The 25,555-nt window shown below is 41.9% G+C and overlaps 1 protein-coding gene across 1 annotated transcript in view; it reads left to right on the top strand.

The window, feature by feature from the left end:
• The window catches only part of LOC141133942 (mucin-19-like), a 253,631-nt gene that overhangs the window by 92,879 nt on the left and 135,197 nt on the right, over nt 1–25,555 (top strand). The window contains exons 14-16 of the mRNA XM_073623553.1: nt 6,834–6,983; nt 12,207–12,301; nt 12,653–12,779. Of these exons, the coding sequence (XP_073479654.1) occupies nt 6,834–6,983; nt 12,207–12,301; nt 12,653–12,779 (372 nt within the window). The remainder of the gene's footprint in view (nt 1–6,833; nt 6,984–12,206; nt 12,302–12,652; nt 12,780–25,555) is intronic.

The raw sequence follows: 25,555 nt of genomic DNA, 5'->3' as shown, positions 1-25,555 counted from the left end.
GTACACTCACTACTTTACATTGTAGCAAAGTGTAATTTCTTCAGTGTTGTCACATTAAAAGAGATAATAAAATATTTACAAAAATTTGAGGGGTGTACTCACTTTTGTGAGATACTGTAAGTGCTGGTTCTAGCACTTATACATGTACGTGTATACATGTGAAGATATTTGTATGGGGGATTATTTATTCAATCAAATTTGGTGTGTAATGATTTTCCTTTTGCGGCTATTATTATCCGCACATATGCGCTGAGGAGAAGGTTGGAGAAGTGGCTTTGAGTTGGAGACCAGATGAGTGGTAAAAGCCCATGGCAGTTCTTATAAAAAGTGCAGTTTGTCCTGTTATTTATACATAGCAACATCTAGTGAGCCCTCTTCCAGCAGAGGGGCACTGTTATATTAACACGGATTGTTTTCGGTATGGTGAAGCACAGAGGTGTGTTCATTAAGCATGTGCACAGTAAAATAAGAGCACTTGGTGGGAATATATGATTTTTGCCTCCCACTGAACAAGGGGCTAAATGGGCAAAATTTCCACATTCGTCCTAACACGTCAACAGCCTAAGTCTGTTCTGAACCTAGGTTTGGACCAAACTGTCGGCTCATCTTGAGTTCCCCATAGTTACGCTCATTTATGTGAGACATGTGTGGGAAAGCACAGGGGGTTGGGAAGAGAAGGGAAGGGAGAAAGGGGGTAAAATTGAGGGATAGAATAGGTGAGGTGGAGGGGAGAGGAGAGCAGCCGGGGGGTTCCCTTTCTCTATACCAGACCTATACCAGACCCTTATCATGAGGTTCTGGTATGGATGTTAACTGGGGTCTGCTATGCATCTGTATGCAAAAATGTGCACACTCCCTCTACTAAACAATTCCAGACCACATGCCCTCAACATTGGAGGAGAGCCTTACCAGGCCTAACAAAGCACCTTGTACTTATGTTGATGACTAGAAGGGCCTCTTCCCCACAATTCTGGTTGGTTGTGGGGGTCTGCGGGCAGGGCTAGAATAAGGAAGTTTATAGCCAGTAGCCAATAGCTGCCCTTGCGTCGTTTTCGGTCTGTCGGACTAGCATAAAGACAAATGTTTTTTTTGATAGGAAAGATTTGAAACATGTTCTATTTCTAGGTCCGTCGGATTTTCCGACAGAAAAGGTCCAATGAAGCCCACACATGATCGGACTGTTCGACGGAATCGTTCCATCGGACCTTTTCCGCCAGACAGTCTGCTCGTGTGTACGCGGCATAAGACTTACAGATTCCCTCAGTTCCCTGGACTCACCCAGTTTCCCTGCCTCTCTCAGTCTCTTAGACTCACTTTGTTTCCTAAACTCTCAGTCCTATGGACATAGAATCTCTCCTCCAGTTGGAGTGATGTCTCTTAAATAGAGCACCTCTGTCTCCTAAGATGAACACACACCTGTCTTTAAACCGGAGCACACTCTGATGGAGAGCTCTAAGCTAGGGTCAGATCCTTCATTATAATGGCTGTGAGGACCTGCACACTCACACAACTTGCAGGTCTCCAGTAAGACCTGGAAACAGGATTGGAAACTTCTTCTCACCCTAATCTCTTCAAAGTCTCCAAGCTCAAGACACTGATCCGGAATAAATATTCCGGAGTCCCACAGTACCTGTTCCCTGTTTAAACCCTGTGTCATTCCTACATCTATTTTTAGAATACCAGGACCTTGTACTGTCACATGTCCCATAACACCTTTCTCCTCACTTTGGCGAAAACTTCTACCTACATCACAGTTCTATCCTCCCTAACATTATTATGTGACCTGTGTCCAGTTAGTCATGCAGCTAAACCATCCTATACTTCAACAAGTCAAACTGCGGGTAGAAACTTTGAAATTGTATTTGACAGCTCTGTCACTGTGCTGGGAGCTTTAAAAGGGCTCCAAAGGGTTAAACGATTATGCCAATCACAATGCCAATCACTTTTTGTTCCACTCTTTTTGATTAGCCTCTGTACACATTGCACACTCTGGTACCACTCTGCCTTAACACCTTTTAGTACCAAATCTTTTAATCATGCAGTCGTATTCACACATTCTAAATACTGGAGAAGCCTAACATTGCCACCATATACTGTAAATAGACTCTGAATGAATCAGGCCATGTCTAGGAGAGAGAAGCAGGCAATTTATTTAACAAAAAGGATAGAGTTAATTGTGACCTCCATCATCAACTCTCCTTAAAAAACGAATAGCAGGGTGGTATTTGATGCATTATGCTTATGCAAGTTGACACATGATGATGTGGGTTGACGTATGTTTTTTCCACAGTAGAGGCCAATATACTGTATTTTATGTTTCCTTATTATGTGTTGCACTCCAGCTGGGCCCATTGATTCTAAACAATGTACTGTAATTTTGTTAGTGTTGCATTGGAACAGTGTTGATCACTGCTGCCCAACACACGTGGTATAAATTAACGCTTACCCTAACATCTGATTTGCAAGAGAATATATATAGCAAAATATCTAGAATAAAAATAAGATTCAACAGGAAAAACAATCCTTACTGCTCTAGAGCAGAGTTTCTCAACATTTAATACATACTATATCTACATATCACTGTACATTAGTGTGATGGTCTGTGGGAAGAATACTTCTTCCACTGGTGGTCAGTGGGAAGAAACTCACAGATGCAGTTGCAGATAGCTAAAAAGATCATTGGTGTCAGTACGAACTTATCTGAGAGGCAGAAATATCTGCCGCTCATGGAACCCCCAGCAATCTTTTAAGGAACCATGGTTAAGAAAGTTTGCTCTAGAGGGATGAATAGAAACCTGATGTATGAAAATCTGTAAATTATACTGTACATTAACTGACATGTGAGTGTCAAACAGTTAAGGAAGAAGCAACATTGAATCAATGACTGAAATGACTGTAGTGAGCCAGATTATATGTCTGCATGCATAAATGTGTTTTAACCACTTCCCGCCCGGGCTATAACAGAATAACGGCCGGGAAATGGTTCTGTTATCCTGACTGGGCGTCATATGACGTCCAGCAGGATAACATGCCGGCACACAGCGATTGCAAGTGCGGCGTGTCAGACTGATCTCCAATCGTAATAAGAAGCCTCTGACAGAGGCTTCTTACCATGTGATCAGCTGTGACCAATCACAGCTGATCATCGCGAGAACCAGGAAGTGCCGGTAAATGGAGAGTGGGGTCTGTGCTGAAAATCAGCACATTGATTATCAGCACAGCCCAATTAGATGTGCCAATCAGCTGTCAATCAGTGCCTGGCAGTGCCCCAATAATAAAGTCTGCCAGTGCCCACCACAGTGTTAATCAGTGTCCATCACAGTGCCAATCAGTTCCCAGCATTAATACCTGTGAGTCCCTGCCCAATCAGTGCTGCCCATCAGTGCCATCTATTAGTGTTCATCAGTGCCATCTATTAGTGTCCATCAGTGCCACCTGTCAGTGCCAATCAGTGCCGCCTGTCAGTGCCCATCAGTGCTGCCTGTCAGTGCCCATCAGTGCCGCATGTCCGTGCCCATCAGTGCCGCCTGTCAGTGCCCATCAGTGCTGCATATCAGTGCCACCTATCGGTGCCCATCAGTGCTGAATATCAGTGCCGCCTATCAGTGCCCATCAATTCTACATATCAGTGCCTCCTCATCAGTGCCCATCAGTGCCACCTTATCAGTGCCAACTCATCAGTGCCCATCGGTGCCGCCTCATCAGTGCCCATCAGTGCCGACTCATCAGTGCCCCTCAGTGAAGGAGAAAACAAATTTTTATAACAGAAACGAAGAAAACATTTTTTTTTTCAAAAATGTTGGCCTTTTTTAGTTTGTTTAGCAAAAAAAAAAAAAACACTCAGAGGTGATCAAATACCACCAAAAGAAAGCTCTATTTGTGGGAAGAAAAAGATAAAAATTTAGTTTGGGTACGGTGCTGTATGACCGTGCAATTGTCATTCAAAGTGCGGCAGCACTGAAAGCTGTCCTGAGCAGGAAGGGGCGAAAGTGCCTGGTATTGAAGTGGTTAAGGGATGCTTTATATGGTATCAAAGTGCTTAAAGTGATTGTAAACGATCACCTTGTAAAACAACCCATTCAGTTTAAAACTGAAATGAAAGGCAAAACATCTGTGTATAGATATAAAAAAACATAAATACCCTTTTCTCTTTTTTTTTTTTTTAAGTGATCACATTCCTCTCTTCTTGGCTGCTAGAGGAGGGAGAAAAAGTAGCACACTAAGCTTCCCAGTGAATGGCGGTGCAGGGGGGGGGGGGTGTCAGGACAAGGCTGATCATTGGAGGAGAGCAGGCAGAGTTCCCAGCATAGCTAGAGAACTGACCACGATGTGCTCTCCTGCTTAGTGTGGTCAGTTTTTAAAAGAAAAGCAGAGGGACTAGCAGGAACACCAGGGATTTTACACAAAGGAAGCAATATAGCAATATACTGTAAATAGAACATGATACTTTTCCATACAAGGACATAATACAGCAGGCACATATCAAGAATATGAAATGCTGGGGTAACAAACACTTTAAGGACATATAGAAGGGAATTCCAGAGAAGAGGAGAAGCATATGAAAGTCCCAAATGTTTAAAGTAAAGAAGAGTTAAAGGTAAAATAGATGTGTTCAGCAGCAGAGTTCAGGATTGTTTGGAGTGGTGCAATCCTTTCGATTGTTAGGAGGAGACATGTTAGAAAATACAAGTTATCATAGGCGTGCACACAGGGTGTGTCAGGTGTGCCTGGGCACAACCTAATGCCCAGGCACATCTAACACACCCCAGGGCTTTTTTGCTGCCAAAATGTGTGAGAACTCTTTTTTTCTAAATGACACTGCTGCAAGTGGGACTATTTGTCATGGATGTGTAAAACTCCTGTGGGAACTGCAGCCACTGGCCGCGGAGTAATCAGTCAGTCAGGCGCATTTTCCGATGCTGACTCTGTAGTTCCGGCTACAGCACCCCTGTCAGCTGAATATCACTCCGCCGTCTGCTGTCAGAGATAAAGCATGCAAACTTCAGAGAGCATCGGATACTTCCTGACCGCTACTTCACAGCTGTGGCTGCAGTCCTCACAGGAGTTACTCACCATCCTATGCCCTGTGTTGCCAGAAGACAGCTTGCCGAACTCCTCTCTGATGCAGCATTTGGGGGAAAACTCCTCTGGCTGATTTGGGGCTCCACTACAGGTGGGAGGAGCAGGAAGAGATCTCACAGTGCACCCTTCGATCTCTTTCCTCCTGTCCAGCACACAGCACAGCTCTCCCTGGGGATGACTGAAGATCTCAGACTTTTACCTGTGAGTACTGACCTTCTTTCTCTGCCTTTTCCATTATACGATTCTGTGCTGTAAACCTGCCCTGCACTTTGCAGGGCAAGTTTACTGAAAGAGAAAGTAACATTCTTGAACAGGTTAGGAATTCCTGAGACTTCTGAGGCGTTACATAAATGTATTCCACATACACATTATATCCTGTTAAAATGATTTTTTTTTTAATAACATATAATGTGTGTGTATATGGAATACATCTATGAAGCACCTCAGAAGTCCCAGGAATTCCTAACCTATCAAAAACTCTTATCATAATAATACAGCCCAACTCCAGGACAGTAAAAAGGTCCAGCCTTGCAGTGTGCTGGGGGAGTGGGGATATCCTCTTTCACTTACCTGATTCTAATTTCTCTTCCTTCACCCCAAAGCCTTGACATCATCACATACCAGAGGGACTATAACCCTGTATGGTATGATGACTACTTTTTGCGATTTCAGCCCGCGATTTACATTGACATCCGTGCAGAAACCTGCACAGATGTCTCTAAAATCGCGTCCGAAAACTGGACTGACAGGCGGGAGTGAAATTGTGCACTCCCGCAGCCCAGTGTGAACCTTGGCTAAGTCATAGGAATCTGAGAATGTATAAACTACAAGTTCAGTCCAACACTGCAGCCGGCACACTGATCAGCACACCTGTAGTTCATTCACACTGCCTACAGCTCTGCAATGACAGCCATACAGAGGTATGGGCAACAGAACTGTAGGCAGTGTCTGCAGGAGCCTGACGCTTCACCCGCACTCTGCTGATTGCGGGCACAATACTTTGCAGTCTCCAGTTTTAAAAAAGAATAAATGCCCTAGCAAACATCTATGTATTTATTATTTTTTAATAAAAAGGTAAACAAAGGCACTTGGGGTCAGGCAGGCACATAAATGGGTGGTTTTATGTACATATATGTGAGTGTTTGTGTGTGTGTGTGTGTGTGTGTATATACAGTATATATATATATATAAAATTATACACACGCATGTGTGTTTGAGTTTTGGGGTGCACACCCTAGTGCAATAGGCTGTGCATGCCTATGCAAGTTATAATGGCAAGCTCTAGCATTTTAATTGTGTCATGCATTAGAAATTGATTATTGTGAGAAACATTTTTAAAGTTTAAACATTATACATTCCCATGTTGATAGTGTTGGACCCGAAAACACTAGGGCTACAAGGTAAGAATGCTTTATGCTTAGGTACTGAACCGTTCAAGGGTTTGGTTACATCCTAATGTCATTGTAGATGAATATGTTTGCATACGGCAAAAAAGTAGCAGCTGTGCATTACAATGCATTTCAGCACAAATATAAGTGCAAAAATTAAGTTTTTTCCTAAACATTGAAAAGTAAACTGGCTAGGTGTCAGATTAGGTATTAAAATGTATGTTTTAACTGTATTTACTTGTTTCTGTTGATGAATAATAGAGTATTTCACTCTACCTCTATTGATAGACATGTTAAGAAGTAAATGCATAAATCGTGTTATAAGTACTTGGGAAACTTATGTTTACAACTTTCTATTTAAAGGACTTTGTGGTTCTTACAATAAAGTTTCAGAAGATGACTTAACAAGCAGCAACGACATAATAGAATCCTTACCAGCAGTATTTGCTGATTCTTGGTCACAATATTTATGTCCTCCTGCAGAACAAACAACTTGCATTAATTTGGAAAAAGGTAATATATTTTACATTTTGGTGTTTTTTCCAAAGCATTTTGCTACCAATGTATTATAGTATCTAGACCAGTTTAGTGAAGGCACTGAAGAAGAAAGGTTTTCCGGCGCTCAGATTTTGTGATGTCAGGAATGGAATTGTATAATGATGGTTCTGATAGAACATTAATGTTAGAACAAAAAAGGGGGGGAGGGGGAGAGAGAGGAGGCAGCCGTCCTCAGAGGGTGTCCTTAGCCTCTGTGAGCATAGCACTGAAAAGGGAAGGGGGTGTGGAGGCGCCAACTCTGCTGACACTGTTATATGGTGAAGGTGTAATACATACACTTACTGGTAAGTCAGTTCAGATGGGGTGGCGATGTCCATCAGGGGTTGTGTTGTCCTGGGATGTGCTGGTGTGCAGGCTTCACTGGCAGTCCTTCACCTCAGGGGATGTTGGTTCCTGGTTGAGAGAGGCTTAACAGCGGTGTCCAGTGTGTGGAAGCTCCACGCTAACCACCCTGGAACCCGGAAGCGGAAGTGATGTCAGCGGTGCACAGGAAGTGTCCAGACACAGATAGGAGATAATAAAGGCTACGCGCTCGGGGCTCACAGCTCCTTCTACTGGCCTGTCAGTAGGCCAGTAGAAGGAGCTGTGAGCCCCGAGCGCGTAGCCTGTATTATCTCCTATCTGTGTCTGGACACTTCCTGTGCACCGCTGACATCACTTCCGCTTCCGGGTTCCAGGGTGGTTAGCGTGGAGCTTCCACACACTGGACACCGCTGTTAAGCCTCTCTCAACCAGGAACCAACATCCCCTGAGGTGAAGGACTGCCAGTGAAGCCTGCACACCAGCACATCCCAGGACAACACAACCCCTGATGGACATCGCCACCCCATCTGAACTGACTTACCAGTAAGTGTATGTATTACACCTTCACCATATAATAGTGTCAGCAGAGTTGGCGCCTCCACACCCCCCTTCCCTTTTTAGTGAAGGCACTGTTCATTAATATATTGAAATTGTAAACAATCATACTAAAAATACATTTTTAGGATAATTTTTATTTGCTATTTTAAATGTACTTTTATTAAACAATCACTGAAAGAAGGATCAATCATCTTTAACATGTGGACCCACTAAGTAAATAGCATAATTTGAGATGAGCAAGTTAAATTTTTTTTTCAGAATTTTTCAGTCTGTTTGCGCCCCCCCAAAAAATTTTGAGCAACAGACGCCACTGATATCTGCCCTCCCAATGGCTGCGCAGATTCTCCTCCCAGTGGTGTGATGACATTAACCCCTCTTGATGCATTACAACTGGTCTTCCTCAGGGGATGATGATAACCTTTTAGAAAAACATAACACGTAGGGAAGAGTTTAGTGGGCTGGTGTAATTGCGCATGCTGGCAGGTGGGATTTTTTGAGTCCCACATGCTGTTATACCTTATCTTATTGTGAGTATCCATTGCATGATATTTTATTGCCTTCATTTATGTGGGTTTACACTATGAGTCTTGTCCTCTGTTTGGTCTGTGTACCGCTTTACTGAGAGACTATCATCTTTGTTGCTCAGTGAAGGGAAAAAATGAAGATCTGGATGGCTGCACTCCAAAGAAATTCCTTTATTGAAGAATTAATCCATACAAAATCATAATAAAAATGCAAACACTGACATGTTTCACACCACTCTCACTGGTGCTTAGTCATAGCTAAATTAAAAATGAACACCAATAGTATATATACAGATGATAATAAAACTTAATTGAAGAACTTGGTAATGCCTCTCACATCATGTGAAGATCCGGCTCCACTCAATAAAGGATGGAACAGCTGAAACTGTGGTCTTCACATGCAAAATTGTAACTCTTTGTTGGTAATAAAAACAAATGAAACCAAGCCTTTATAGTTAGTTTTAACATTTCGGAATTGAGTAATCACCAGTGAAGAAGATATCTCACATATATAAAATCCTAAAAACAAAACGAAAAGTAAAAATTTATAATAAACAAAAGTGTTCATTCACGATCTGAAATGTTGCCAATATGAATAACATGGTATTGTAATATATCTTTATACGGTTTTAAACATGAATGCATACATAGTAAGAATGTATAAACGTATACATGTTTATCAATGGTGTCAAGGTATTAAGACCCCAAGCATCCACATGATGGCTAACAATAGTTTTCCAAGAAAAACTACAAATTGTAAGCAGAGCTCTTATAACGTTACCATAAAACTATTTTTTGGTTTAGATATGCAGAGAAACAAATAAGTAGTTAAAAAATGATTAAAGAAAAATCAACAAAATATGAGACTAATTCAAAATACCATATCCAAAACAAAAGAATATATATTTTTCAAAACACCATAACCAACATATCAGAAAAAGTCAAATAATGTAGTAATGGAATACTCTTAAAAAAATATATATCCCAAAAAAGTGTCTATATAAGTCAATGGTGTTAATTTACTAAAACTGGAGAGTGCAGATTCTGGTGCAGCTCTGCATAGAAACCATTCAGCTTTTAACTTCAGCTTGTTCAATTAAGCTTTGACAATAAACCCTGAAAGCTGATTGGCTACCATGCAGAGCTGCACCAGATTTTGCACTCTCCAGTTTTAGTAAATCAACTCCAATACCTCCCAAATGTTTTCTTAATAGGATTTATAATGAAGATATTAATAAGAGTGTTATAAGCCCAATACAATAATATATTAGATATAACTTAGTACACACATATGTTCTTTTGTACCAGGATCCACAGAGGCACCCAAATATATTTATTTATAAAAATGGGAAACATCCCATTCAAAATTCATGCCTGCTGGCTTCCTCGTATTAAACAAAAATATCCCATATACAGTATCTCACAAAAGTGAGTACACCCCTCACATTTTTGTAAATATTTTATTATATCTTTTCATGTGACAAGACTGGAGAAATTATGCTTTGCTACAGTGAAGTGAGTATACAGCTTCTATAACTGTAAATTTGCTGTCCCCTCAAAATAACTCAACACACAGCCATTAATGTCTAAACCGCTGGCAACAAAAGTAAGTACATCCCTAAGTGAAAATGTCCAAATTGGGCCCAAAGTGTCAATATTTTGTGTCCACCATTATTTTCCAGCACTGCCTTAACCCTCTTGGGCATGGAGTTTACCAGAGCTTCACAGGTTGCCACTGAAGTCCTCTTCCACTCCTCCATGACGACATCACGGAGCTGGTGGATGTTAGAGACCTTGCGCTTCTCCACCTTCAATTTAAGGATGCCCCACAGATGCTCAATAGGGTTTAGGTCTAGAGACATGCTTGGTCAGTCCATCACCTTCACCCTCAGCTTCTTTAGCAAGGCAGTGGTCGTCTTGGAGGTGTGTTTGGGGTCGTTATCATGCTGGAATACTGCCCTGAGGCCCAGTCTCCGAAGGGAAGGGATCATGCTCTGCTTCATTATGTCACAGCTGGCATTCATGGTTCCATCAATGAACTGTAGCTCCTTAGTGCTGGCAGCACTCATGCAGCCCCAGACCATGACACTCCCACCACCATGCTTGACTGTAGGCAAGACACACGTGTCTTTGTACTCCTCACCTGGTTGCCGCCACACACGCTAAACCAAATAAGTTTATATTGGTCTCATCAGACCACAGGACATGGTTCCAGTAATCCATCTCCTTAGTCTGCTTTTTTTCAGCAAACTGTTTGCATACTTCCTTGTGAATCATCTTTAGAAGAGGCTTCCTTCTGGGATGACAGTCATGCAGACCAATTTGATTCAGTGTGTGGCGTATAGTCTGAGCACTGACAGGCTGACCCCTCACCCCTTCAACCTCTGCAGCAATGCTGGTAGCACTCGTCTACGTCTATGTCTATTTTACAAAGACAACCTCTGGAAATGACGCTGAGCACATGCACTAAACTTCTTTGGTCGACAATGGCGTGGACTGTTCTGAGTGGAACCTGTACTGTTAAACTGCTGGCGGGCTTTTGTTAATCTTTTTATAACTTAGGCCATCTTTATGTAGAGCAACAATTCTTTTTTTCAGATCCTCAGAGAGTTTGTTTGCTATGAGGTGCCATGTTGAACCTCCAGTGACTAGTATGAGAGAGTGAGAGCGATAACACCAAATTTAACACACCTGCTCCGCATTCACACCTGAGATCTTGTAACACTAATGAGTTACATGACACCGGGGAGGGAAAATGGCTAATTGGGTCCAATTTGGAGATTTTTTTCTTAGGGGTGTACTCACTTTTGTTGCCAGCGGTTTAGACATTAATGGCTGTGTGTTTAGTTATTTTGAGGGGCAGCAAATTTACACTGTTATACAAGCTGTACACTCACTACTTTACATTGTAGCAAAGTGTCATTTCTTCAGTGTTGTCACATGAAAAGATATAATAAAATATTTACAAAAATGTGAGGGGTGTAATAATTTTTGTGAGATACTGTACCTCTCTTTTACATACCATTCTAAATTTGTCCCCTCCACTAGCTGGCAATAAAATCTTTTTCAACAGACTGAATAAACAAATTAGATACATTCTTCTTTTTTAACTAGGCACCTGGAGCAGGTTTTCTTGTTCATTTGTTGTCCAGTGGTTCTGGACCAAGTTCAAGTAATTATCCCTTTCTGTGACTGATTTATTGGATCCTCAGGATACCTCTTATGTATGATTGACCTTTATTCATGAGGCCTTAGGGTTCTGATAAGAAGCTTGTGGTCTTTGAGGTGGTGGAAGCACTGAAGCAGTCACATGTGTTTATATTCTGGACTTTATATTTGACTTGTGTTATGAACGGACAGCTTTTTTGCCACATATCATACCTAGGTAGTATAATATAGAGCATACATTAGGCCGATAGGCATTGGGGTTGATTTATTGAAGACAGGCTGTGCACTGCAAGTGCAGTTGCTCTAGATCTGAGGGGAACATGCAAGGAAAATAAAAAGCTGCATTTTTGTTTGCACATGATTGGATGATAGAAATCAACAGAACGTTCCCTTATTTCAGAGCTTTCCCTCAGATCTAGCACAACTGCACTTGCAGTACACAGACTATTTGCTTTTAGTAAAGCAACCCCATTGTATCTCTAGATCAATGTTATATGTCTAGTTAAATCATTATGCGTGAAGTCATTAGAATGAATGCTAAGTGCCCATGTGGTATTGTTCACTCTATGTTCCACATATTTGCTTGTTTCGCTTAAAATATATTTATTCATTTATTTATTTTTAGAAATGTTTGCCGAAGAGCATTGCTCTGAACTTAAAAATTTGCATGGAGTGTTTTCCAAAGGCCATTCTTATGTGGATTATGGACCATATTATAAGGTACAATATGCCCAAAAAGATGCAGACTGTTGATTGGCTGCTTAACTTATTTAATTATTATTAAACTAAATCACATAAAGATATTGTTCTTAAGTATGTATTTCATAAAAATATATTGGTTGGTAAAATAAAACACACATTTGACAAGTACAGTATGTGCATATGTTATTCAATTTCTTTTCATCTCTAAGCTGCATATTTTTTTTTTTTTGTAAAATCAAATGATGTTATAATTATACAAGTTCAATGAATTAACCCATCTCCTCTTGCAATTGTTTGTGCATTTCTTCAAACAAATACATGTTTTTTTATTGTGTTGTTCAGTTGCTAACTTACTGTATTTTTTTGCAGAGATGTGTAAGCTCAACTTGTAAAAGTGAGGATGTCTGGGCTGGCTTATGCAGTGCATTGGAAAATTATGTGCGAGCCTGTGCTGAAAAGGGTGTTCTGTTGCATAACTGGCGCAAGCAAAATTGTAGTAAGTTCTATGTTTGATATATGTATTTGCTTTAATAGATAACATTAGAAAATACACTGAAATATTGGTGCTGGCTATTATTCAGAGGCTGTCTGTAAACAATATTCTACTCCCATCATACCATTAGTCTCAAGATTGAGAAATCCTGCCCTGGAACTTACTGTTTGTATGTAAACATGCAGAGTGTGTTGGCAGCGAACATACAGAGTTCAATTGAAAATATTTTACAGAGTAGCAATGCAACTGTCTTGTGTATCATTTAAATATATATATAGTATATATATATATATATATATATATATATATATATATATATATATATATATATATATATATAATAGTAATATAGTATATTTTTCAATTTGCAATTATACTATGGCAAATTTGCCAGATGTTTGTAAATCAACTCTACATTCAATCCTTTGTAGGACAGTGTAGATGGATTGAATCAATTCTCAAGGTCATGAACTCCAGGCACAAAAAAAAAAAGAAATTCATTTGAATATACTTCTCAATAGCCACAAAGGTTATAAATCTACTTTCTGTGCACTTAATGCCTTTGCAAAGTTAATATCTTGTAAAAGTAGCATTGACATCATTAAGGGGTTGTAAACCCTCGTGTTTTTTCACCTAAATGCATCATATGCATTTAGGTGAAAAAACTTCTGACAGTGACCGGCCCCCTAGCCCCATTTTACTCACCTAAGCCCTTCGATCCCTCGGTGGAGATGCACTCTAGCTCTCTGCCTGGGGTTCTCGGTTTTTGATTGGATAGATTGATAGCAGTGCAGCCATTGGCTCCTGCTGCTGTCAATCAAATCCAAAGATGCGGGCGCTGGGGGCAGGGTCGAGTCCGGCATTCTGTATCTATAGACGCAAATGCTGGACTCGGGAGCGTGCCCACAAGTTAAACCCCAGGGAGAGAGCTTCTCCCAGGGGTTTAACTGATGCGAGGAGGAGCCGCAAGAGCCGCTGGGAAACCTCAGATGAGGAGGATCAGGGCCACACTATGCAAAACAAATTGCACAGTGGAGGTAAGTATGATATGTTTGTTATTTAAAAAAAAAACAAAAAAACAAGGGTTTAAAAACCCTTTACTTAGCTGTATAGAGCCTGTGCAGAGGGCAGGGCTTTAGGAGGGACCCAGCTGGCCCACCCACTAAAGGCTGCCTGCAGAAAACTACAGGAGTGTGTATACAAGACTAGCTGCCTCACATAAGGAAAGACAGCAGTAGTGACTGATCTTTATTACAGGGAAAGTTTCATGTTGCATTACTGCACAAGTCTGGAAGAAATACACACAGCATATTGCGATTCATGTAAAAATACATATGACTCTTATATTTTGGCAGTATTTGATTATCCCAAGGTTCAGCTTTAACCCCTTCATGACTAAGGGTAAAACAAATCTTAATGCCTAAGTCCAATTTTGCAACTTTGACATATGTTAGTAAAACCGTACATGTTATCACAACTACTTTGTGCATCCAGATGGATTATACCTTGTTTTTTTCAGGACGAATTGGGCTTTCATTTGGTGGTAAATGGTAATGGATATCTCCTGTTTTTTTGTATTATCAAAGGGAAACTGGTCCAAAATAGTAAAAAATATATATATATATATTTTAATTTAGCTGTATATTTCTTGCTACTAAACTACCACAAATGAACAACCCCCCAAAAATTTGCCCACTCCTGATGATAGCAGCGATAGCACATACCTGTATGTTGTTGTATGTGCCTGTAGTACAGTCCAGAAACAATAATGAACATTTTGCTCTTTTTTATCCTACCTAAAACACACTGACACTAATGCCCCGTACACACGGTCGGATTTTCCGATGGAAAATGTCCGATCGGAGCGTGTTGTCGGAAATTCCGACCGTGTGTGGGCTCCATCGGACATTTTCCATCGGATTTTCCGACACACAAAGTTGGAGAGCAGGAGATAAAATTTTCTGACAACAAAATCCGATCGCGTCAATTCCGACCGTGTGTGGCCTGTTCCGACGCACAAAGTGCCACGCATGCTCAGAAGAAATTCCAAGACGGAACAGCTCGTTCTGGTAAACTTAGCATTCGCAATGGATACAGCACTTTCGTCACGCTGCAATGTTAAAAATGGTTTAATACAGCGCACTCTCTTCTTCTTTATAATGTGACAAGAATCAAGTAGTTTTGCTGCTCATATTCACACATACTTCTCAAAAACTTATTTTGTTACTATTTATCGGGATTCCCTCAATATATTTTGATTTCTCACATCTGACAACATATTTTTGTATATTTTTTATATATTTTTTGGCTTTAATGTAGATTCTTTTTTTGTGTTTGTATTTTATTTTTATTTTGTTTGCGATTTTGATTTGTACTCCCGAAAATGTTTGTGTGTGTTTTTTGTGACAAGTTCCCACAACACCATTGACATGTTGTTCTATTTAATCTGTAGGAGATTGTTTGGTGTTGTTGTCTCTTGTTAATTTCACATTGTACTTTAGAAATGTACCTGAATCGTCACCAACAAACTGTCCTTTTTGGATGAAAACACACACAGGAGAGTATAATTTACCTAAAAAATTTTATTAACGGCTCACAACTAAACAAAGAGGGAGGCAACACTGGAGAAACTGCAGAAGTGGGTGAAGCCTTGTACCCCCAGGGCAGACATCAACTATTTTTAAGCAAAATTGGTGGCCTGAGGAGTCCTTACCTAAGGGAGGGCAGTCTGGTCCAGAAGTCCCAGAGATCATGAACAGCAGCAGATGACATCTGTGTCCCCAGGCTGTGGTCATACGAGAGACTGCATCTTCTGTCAGACCAGATTGAACCCAGGGCCATCACTCTTTGGTCTTCTTTAAACGCCTCCTTCCACGCGGTGGCTGTGGTGTTGGAGTTGTGGCAGCAGGAGGAGGAGGAGGAGGAGGATGGTCCAACTCAACCACGTCGGTCTTGGGTGTTAGTTCCCCACTCACCCCCTTACGTAGGACTTTATAAAGCAGGTCCTCACAGAGCTTGCGTTGACCCTCCTGCATGCCCTGCAATTTGGTGGCAGCCATGCAGGCAAAGGCCTCTTCAGGAGTTGGTAAGGCTCTGAGGGACGCCGAAGCCTCCTGGATCAGCCTGAACGCTGAATCCTGCACGGGACTCGGAGTGGCCTTCCTGGCTCGTTTATATGGCAGGCGGAGGGGAGGGACCTGAGACTCAGTCAGGCTGCGACTGGTCCCAGGCTTTTCTTGGCTGCCACTTAGCCCCGCCTCCTCATGGCTGCCACTAATCCCCGCCTCCTCCTGGCTGCCACTAATCCCCGCCTCCTCCTGACTGCCACATTCCACAACCTCCTCCTGGCTGATGTCTTCCTGTGTATGAAAAAGGGACATAGTTTTAGTTTTTTCTTCATCAATCACACACAATTTTCACCTCCTGACTGCTGCAAATTGAATGTTAACAAATATAACAGACTATCCTTCTGAGCCCAGCAGTTTTCATTCTTGTCCCAATTTTGGGTGCCCACTACTGTCTATTGATATGTAAAACACTTTTTTCAATCAGCAATTAGTGATCAATAATAACATCTAGTAAACATAATTTATTTATTGCCCAGAAATCTGTAGAAGAATGCTATACCTGACTCCAGCTGGGCTCCTCCACTTCTTCCTGGCTGGAAGGCCCAGGATGGACATCGAAAGCCTCAGCTGGGGTGGAAGTAAGTGTGGAAGGAAGAGTAGAGAGGGATTCCCTGACTTCAGTGTGGTCTGACAGAAATCGCAGTCTCTCGTAGTACCAGAGCCTGGGGACATAAAAGTCATCTGCTGCAGCTCCGGACCTCTGGGAATCTGTGACCTTCTTGCGCTCCCTAAGATAAGTGCTCCTCAGGCCACCAATTTTGGCTTTTAAATAAGGGATGGTTGCTGTGGGGACCACCGGCTTCACCAACTCCAGCAGTTTCTCCAGCACTGCCTGCCTCTTCTGTTTGTGATTATGATTATAGTGGGGGTGTCTCACTTGCCACAGACAGGGCATCTCCCTGTATTTGTCTATGAACAGGGGCAGGAAATTGTGGTCGTTGAACCCATCCATTTTCTCTGCACGACACAACACAAGACAAACCCTAATGTCAGGCAAAACTCCCCTAATCTTCTTACAATATAGGCTTCCATTTCAAAGCAGTATAGGCGCAAGTTTAGATCTTACCTTCGTTATCACGATCGGCGTCTCCGATGCTCCTTCCTCCGCTCACAGATCGTACGTAATACGCACGTGTGTTACGCTTTATACACACTGCGCATGCATATAACTCCGCCCGCCCCTGACGTTCTTTCTAGTCTATTCCCCGCTCCTTTTCGTTCGGCGCAGTGGGGGAAGAGCACATGGCGGATAGACAGCAGGTGCGTGCTAATTGTAGCAACGAGGAGGAGGAGGAGAGGCTGGAGCCTGAAACGTCCCGATCCAGAAGGAGATTTAAGGACTCAAATATGTCCTTTGGGGAGATGTTGGAAATGGTGGACATCCTGAAGAAGTCCGACTATGATGGAAAGTATGGGCCTTACCCCAACCCCAATATCCGAAAGGCCAAGATCATGGCGAAAGTGGTCAGGAGTCTGCACCGGAATTTCGGGGTACGACGATCGAAAGATCAGCTCAGGAACCGGTGGTCGGACCTGAAATTACGAGAACATGAGCAGTACAGAAAGAGAATGCTGCAAAAAAGTAAGTAGTTGTGCTGTGTTCCTATTCTTTTTGTCTTTATTATGTTCGTGCTGCTCCATGTGCTTTTAGGAACTGTTGTACAGTTTAAAATGGCAACTTTCATGTTCATGGGCACATTATTCGTTCGGATCAAACATTTTTCGTTCCAACTATAAAATACCATTGTTTAGCCCATATGCATTTGGCCACCATTTTGAAGCCCTATACTTGTCTTCAAAGAATTGGGTTGTGTAGATGGCTTTGTTACTAGACTGAAAGGCAAACTAGATTCTGTGTAAGGAGAGGACACTGAGCAACTGTTTACACATCTGGACACTGGAGCACTAGTGTGGGACCCCAGAACACCATTTTTATTAGGGGGGCCACACAGGTGCTCCAGTGTATACTATAGGGGGGTCTCCATCTGTGAAGCTTGTACTAAACAGGTAAAGTATTGCAGCTTGACAAAGGACACTAAAAAAGCTACATCTTGGAACTCTGCTAAAATTGACAATTGTACCCCACTTCCAAACAATGTTTCATCTTTATAGTTCTGACATTAAATATCTGTGTGCTAAGTATACCTTTTTTGTTTTACATAGGGGAGAAAAGACTCGGAGGACACCCCTCATCCGAGGAAACCAGAGCCCCCCCCTCTGGAAGAAGGGGAAATCCCCCCAACACAAGCTGAGCAGGAGGATGAAGACGTGGTGGAAATTGGCACCACAACAGGTGAGTGTCTGCAACCACAGGCTCAGATAAGAGATGGATGGCGGCATTTTTTTTAAACCAAATTTATTTTGGGGTTCCTCTCTTTTTAGGTGATCGTGATGTTGTGGATCCAGATCCTTTCACATCCGAAAGTGCCCAGATCCTGATCGGGGAGATCATGGGGTGTATTTTACAATTGGAAATCATCAAGCAAAACAGCAATGATGTTATTTCAAAATATAAAAACATCATTGATGTTTTGGGGCGAGTTTAAAACCCCTCCAAATCAATTTCTTCTTTTGTGTGCTACAATGTGCTAAATCTTTTTGTGATTTTTGGCAAAGCCAAATTTGGAGGATGCACACAGTGTGCCAACATGTGCTATCTGCCATCACGGAAGATCAATGGACGCGTTTTGGGGGTGCAACCCCTTCCTCAATAATAAAGTAGCTGAGAGGAAGGGGTTTCTCCCCAAAACACGTCCCTTGATCCCCCGTGATGGCAGGTCGCACATGTTGACATTGGGAAATTTGTGTGCATCTTCCAAATTTGGCTTTTCCAGGGGTGATTTCCCCCCATCTGAACGCAATATCAAACACAGTTCCTAAATACTCATGTCTGATATTGCCTTCAAATTCGACCATGGGGGTTATTTCCAAAGAAAATGGGGGTTATTTCCGAAGGGCAAATCCACTTTGCACTACAAGTGCAGTTTCAGTGCAGTTGCAAGTGCACTTGTAGTGAAATGTGTTTTTGCATTTAATAAATAACCGCCAACAGTGCTTTGTATAAGGTTACACAATCACGCCATTTTCTGCACTCAAAACATTTCTGTCAGGGTCAGCTAAAACAAACACAAGCAGTAAATGTCCACAAAGACTTTCTTTTTGTTTTTTATTATAAAAAGGCTTCACATATTTGCTGGCATATTGATAGCCCCCCTACCCGCAAATAACTCCAGGTAGCGTAACCGTACATCACGGGCACTCAGGGAGGGCAAGCCAGGACGGCCACTTTCAAGCGCCGTCAGTGTGGTTTGATGTATGATTCCGGCCTCAGGCCCAACTGAGCCAGCATAGTTGGCCGAATGTTTCCTTAAAAAGTTATGGAGAACACAGCACGCAAGTATAATATGGTTCAGTTTATACTCCGCCATATGGATGGGTGTCATAAATAGGCGGAACCGGCTGGCCAGGATTCCAAATGTGTTCTCCACCACTCTTCGGGCTCTGGCCAGCTGGTAATTAAAAACCCTCTGTTCCGGGGTGAGGGTCCTCATTGGGAATGGCCGCATCAGGTGGTCCCCCAGCGCAAACGCTTCATCAGCAACGAACACAAATGGGAGTCCTTCAACATTGTCCTCTGGAGCTGGCAAGTCCAAGCTGCCATTCTGGAGACGCCTGTAGAACTCCGTCTGGGCGATGACTCCACCATCGGACATCTGGCCATTCTTCCCCACGTCCACATACAAGAAGTCGTAATTAGCCGACACCACCGCCAACATCACTATACTATTGAACCCCTTGTAATTATAATAGTATGACCCCGAGTTGGGTGGTGGGACGATGTGGACGTGTTTCCCATCAATTGCCCCGCCGCAGTTAGGAAAGTCCCACCGCTGGGCAAAGTGGGAGGCCACAGTCTGCCATTCCTGTGGCGTGGAAGGAAACTGTTGAGGAAAAAACAATAAACATTACTATTTTTTCACAGAAACATGGCAAGCAGATTAGACACAAACATTATGGGGCAACCTCCAGATAGCATTTAGTAAGGGGAATTTAACAAGGCCAAAGTATAAGGTACACCTATCATATCCCCCCCCCCCATGGGCCATTTCTAACATTATGGGGGTGTGTGGAAATCTTGGACAGGTAACCCTCTTCACTTCATTGAGAGATGAATGCCTAAATAATGGGTATTACTTGGAACAGCCCCTCCTTAGTTACACTATTGGCAGCCCACTGGACAGGTAAGAAGTGTCATAATACAAAGATATAAATACACTTTGTACACATTTGAGGACATTTGGACATTCTGCTATTACCTGTCAAGATAATAATAGGACACAAATACTTTAAACAGTACCATTGGAAAGTATACAGGCAGGCCCTTGCACTACATGCTTTGGGGAATTCCTCCATACATCTGACCACAAAAGAGGTGGGTATAGTGTGTATGGGTTTGGCAAAGTTAGCAGATAGATGATTGAGGATAGATAGAGAATTGGGATCAGCCGACTTAGCAGTTGGGGGAGTGAGGGTTACTAAAAATTATTTGGGGACACCACAAAAAAAAGCCTCTGGCACTCTGCCTGAATTTAAATCAAAAATAACATTTCAAAACATTTTAGGGGGTGTTTGGGGTAAAGCACTACTATAGAGCAGATAAAATACATTGTTAAGTGACTACATGAGGTGAATATAGGGCAGGAGACACCATGCTGGGGAGGTTATTGAAGGGCAAATATGTATGAAGGACCTAAAATAATAATTACATAAAAATCCTGCATGAATGAGGACAAAGGGGACATTCACAGCATATTCCAATCATGGTAATTAGGGAATGAGGAAAGAAATACAAGATATTAGCAAACATTCAATACAATAAAATGTGATATAAAAGGATAAAAATCTTACCTTCATATACTCCTTCTGCAGGACCTGAATGATGGCAGAACAGGTCTCTGGAAAAATGATCCCCAGAGCCTGGGGGGAGATGCCTGTCGAGAACTTCAAGTCCTGCAGGCTTCTCCCTGTGGCCAAATACCGCAGGGTAGCGACTAACCTCTGCTCCGGAGTGATGGCTTGCCTCATGCAGGTATCCTGCCTGCTGATATAGGGGGTCAGCAAAGCCAACAGACGGTGAAACACGGAGTCCGTCATCCTGAGAGAGTTCCTGAAATCATCAGGATTATTCTCACGGATCTCACGGAGCAAAGGCATATGACAGAACTGGTCACGCTGAAGCAACCAATTCTTGGTCCATGAACTCCTCCCCACCCTGTTCATGGACTGGACTTGTGTCAAGGTCAGGACCCCAACACCAAGTCCCCGCACAGCACGAACTCTACGAGGAGTACGCATACGAAACATGGCTAGAAAACGGTCGGCTGCTCAGAACGAAGTAACAGAACGCACTGAAGAACAGCAAGGCCTGTGAAGAGCGACCTGAAAAACAGTAACGAACGAACAAGAATACAATGACTACCTAAAGTCACGCAGAACTTGCTGCACGCACTGAAGAGCAGATACAAACCCACAAGCACAAACTGAACGGCAGAAAACGATCTGAAAGCCACGAGTCTGAAAAAGCGCGACTCGTCTCTCACCAAACTTTTACTAACACGAGATTAGCAAAAGGAGCCCAAAGGGTGCCGCGCTTGGTTCTGAACCGGCCTTTTCTAGTCTCGTCGTACGTGGTGTACGTGACCGCGTGGTTGGCGATCGGAAATTCCGACAACTTTGTGCGACCGTGTGTAGACAAAAAAGTTTGAGCCAACATCCGTCGGAAAAAATCCTAGGATTTTGTTGTCGGAATGTCCGAACAAAGTCCGACCGTGTGTACGCCTATAACACTAACTGACACTAATGCCCCATACACACGGTCGGATTTTCCGATGGAAAATGTCCGATCGGAGCGTGTTGACGGAAATTCCGACCGTGTGTGGGCTCCATCGGACATTTTCCATCGGATTTTCCGACACACAAAGTTTGAGAGCAGGATATAAAATTTTCCGACAACAAAGTCCGATCGCGTCAATTCCAACCGTGTGTGGCCTGTTCCAACGCACTAAGTGCCACGCATGCTCAGAAGAAATTCCGACACGGAACAGCTCGGTCTGGTAAAATTAGCATTCGCAATGCATACAGCACTTTCGTCACACTGCAATATTAAAAATGGTTTAATACAGCATACTCTCTTCTTCTTTTTTTTTTTTTTCAAATATAAATTTTATTCAACTCCAATCAAGGGCGAGGGCCCCAAAACATACAAGCAAAAGCAGGTGCCGATTCGGCCATTTCAAGTTGACAACGCTCAGACAAATAAATGGTCAGAACAGTTACATTTAGAGTATAATTATTGGCTCGTACATACAATTTTTAGTTCAACATGTAATAGGTGAGCTCACGCCCAATTTCAGGTAGTGTATTCGGGGTGAACCTCGCCTACTTTTTCCACTTTACAACCATATAAAGAATAGAGAAGAGGGGGGGGGGAAGGGCAGGGGAGAGGGCGTGGGAGACACGGCGGCGACATCCTCGACAAGTTATATAGAATCTAGCCTCCGAGGAGGTCAAAGAAAGGGGGGAGAGTTATTTACTAAGCAATTGTTGACCTTCATCTGAAAAGATGAAGACATTCCAGATATCCCAAGTACGTTTGAATTTCTCTTGTTTTTGTTGCGCAGAGAGGATCAGGTCTTCCATCTGCTTGATCTCTTCGACCTTACGTACCCACATAGATGTGGATGGGGGGCGACTTTGTTTCCAGAGAAGAGGGATACATCCCTTAGCCACATTTAGCAGGTGTCTAATTAGAGATTTCCTGTAAGCTTTGATGGGGATTGTAGATAGATGTAGGAGAAAGAATGTAGCTTCATCAGGGATAGCATATTCAGTGAACCTCTGAGTAATTTGCCTGACCTCTTCCCAAAAGTTCCTTAATTGAGGACACGACCAGAAGATGTGGATTAGAGTTCCCTCCTCCTCTGAACAGCGCCAGCACCGTCCCGAAGAGGTGGGAAGCATTTCTGAAGTCTGGAGGGGGTCATGTACCATCGTGTAAGTAGTTTGAAATTGGTCTCCTGGGGGAAGGAGGCGGAGCCTAGCAGAGCAGACATGCATTGTTAGAGCTCCACACCGCTGAGGAGAGAAGAGAAGGACAAAGCGGAGCCTGCAGGCTCAAAAGGTATCCATTTGAACCTTTTTGCCCCAGGGAACAAACTGTGAAAGTTTGGGCAGGAAATATGGTACTGGGAGGAAACCGTGGCAGAAATAAAAATCACCTCACAAAGAGCTCACAGGCACTCACTGCAGCTGAAGCAGCTCCAGTCACCTCACAAGATACAGCATCAGGGCGCTCTCACAGACAGAAAATGTCACAGCAAGACTCTCCATTTGAGTCAGATACAGAACAAATCCTCTCACAAACTTCTCCACAAGCCTCCTCAGTATCCCCAGTAATATTATTACAATTTGAAAAGATGCTTCATAAGGCTTTAAAACAAACCTCAGACCAAATAACAAAAAGCCTAACCAAAGAAATAAGAGAGCTGGGAAACCGCACCACAGCCTTAGAAATAAAAATGGATGGAATTGAAATTACAACCCAAGAAAATATAACAGAATTGGAACAATTAAAAAAAGAGAATTTAATACTTCAAACTAAGCTCGAAGATTACGAAAATAGAGCCAGACGTTCAAACTTGCGCATAAGGGGAATACCTGAAACTGTGACAGACCTGCAATCTACTATTACTGCTCTATTACAAGAACTAAAGCCAGATATCCCTATTGAACGTTTAGAACTGGACAGAGTACACAGAGCCCTCACAGCCAAAAAGAACGATGGACCCTCACGTGATATAATCACAAAATTTCATTATTACAGAACGAAAGAACAAATACTAATTGCTGCAAGAGAAAAAAAAGAACTTAATTTTCAAGGACACAATTATCAAATTTTTGCTGACCTATCCCAACTTACTATTACTAAAAGACGATCCATGAAACCCCAACTAATGGAACTGCAACGCCACAACATTATGTATCAATGGGGCTTCCCCTTTTCAGTCAGATTTATCTACCAAGGTACAATTTACAGAAGCAGATCAGCAGATGAACTACAACAAACCCTTTTAAAATTAAATCTGACAGAACCCACAAGCAGCAACACTCCCATACGCAGAAGAATGGCGTCATCTTCACCTTCAGGCAGCACCCAGAAAATTTCAGAACAAAATGGGAATCATCATTCTCACAAAAGAGGCCGTTATGCTACATCATCCATGGACCAAGAAGATTCAATGGACTGACATCCTAATTCCTGATATCTCTTCATTTATTATACTAAGAGATGGTTCTCTATAAAAAACCTATATTTATAACTGAATGTAACTGCATTCTGATAGTCACACACTGTATGGGATCATGTTACATTCCAGTTATATTTCTTATTACTTCTGATTCATATAGCCTTAGAATATATAAGTGAAATAAGGAAATTCTTGTTCAGTTATATATTATCAGGTAATAACAATAGATGTATTATTTTTTAGGACAAATATGTTCAATAATCCAGAAGTAATGGAAGCTTTTTCTTTCTTTTCTTAAAACAAATATATTATTACCTAACTAGTTCCTAGAATTATGTTTTTGTTTATTCTAATCTGAAGCAATACAACCTCAATTTTATGAGTTAACATATCTAAACAGTTACATATGAATAAAATATGTAATTGTTTACTCTAAAAGGGTTAAAATCCCAAAATAATTCAAACTATCTTCATCAATACCAAAGTTATTAACAGTACCTTTCTAACTGAATTATTTAGCCTAGGGCAAGACTAACCATATACAACCACCCTGGAATAAATAATTTCAACAAAAACTATATTCTGCACTCCAATTAATGAAACATCATTTTGATGTCTTTTGACATAGCACTTCTCTCCTGTAAGCGTAAGATCCGTGTACCCCCATTAGCCCTCCTCATTCTCCCAACCATATTATGTGGGAGTGTGACGAAGGCACTTATTCCCCTGAGAGAGATATTTATTCTCTTTCACGGGTAAATTGTGATTACTTGCAAAAAATAATTTATACAATGTATCATCTAATCTCATATGTTTTTTGTTTACTCTTTACTCCAGAATTCACTGGTTTCTTTTCTATCTATTCATCTCTTCAGTCCACACAGGTTGATCTGCGCAGTCAGCTCTGCATAACAAAAAGTAAGTCAAAACTATTTGATCTGTTGCCATGGCACCACTGAATATACTTTCCCTGAATGTTCAGGGAATAAATGTCCCTCAAAAAAGGACCAAAGCCTTCCGTACTTTCCATAACAAGAAGGCTCACATAGTATGCCTCCAAGAAACACACTTCACCAAAGATTCTACTCCAAAATATATTTCTCCTTTTTATCAACAAATTTACACGGCTTCTGCCTGTACCAAGCAAAGGGGAACTCTAATTGCATTTCACCGATCCACACCATTCACCTTATCATCAGAAATTAAAGACCCAGAAGGTAGATACCTGATACTCATGGGTTATATAATGGATACAGCAATCACGGTGATTTCCTACTACGCTCCTAACAAACAACCTACACCATTCCTCTCACATATATTACAAGTGATTAATACACACAAAATA

Source organism: Aquarana catesbeiana, linkage group LG03, assembly GCF_042186555.1.
Source record: "Aquarana catesbeiana isolate 2022-GZ linkage group LG03, ASM4218655v1, whole genome shotgun sequence".
NCBI classification, from domain to species: Eukaryota; Metazoa; Chordata; class Amphibia; order Anura; family Ranidae; genus Aquarana; species Aquarana catesbeiana.
Note: the sequence above shows the minus strand (reverse complement) of the source record. Positions and strands in the feature narration are given on the sequence as shown.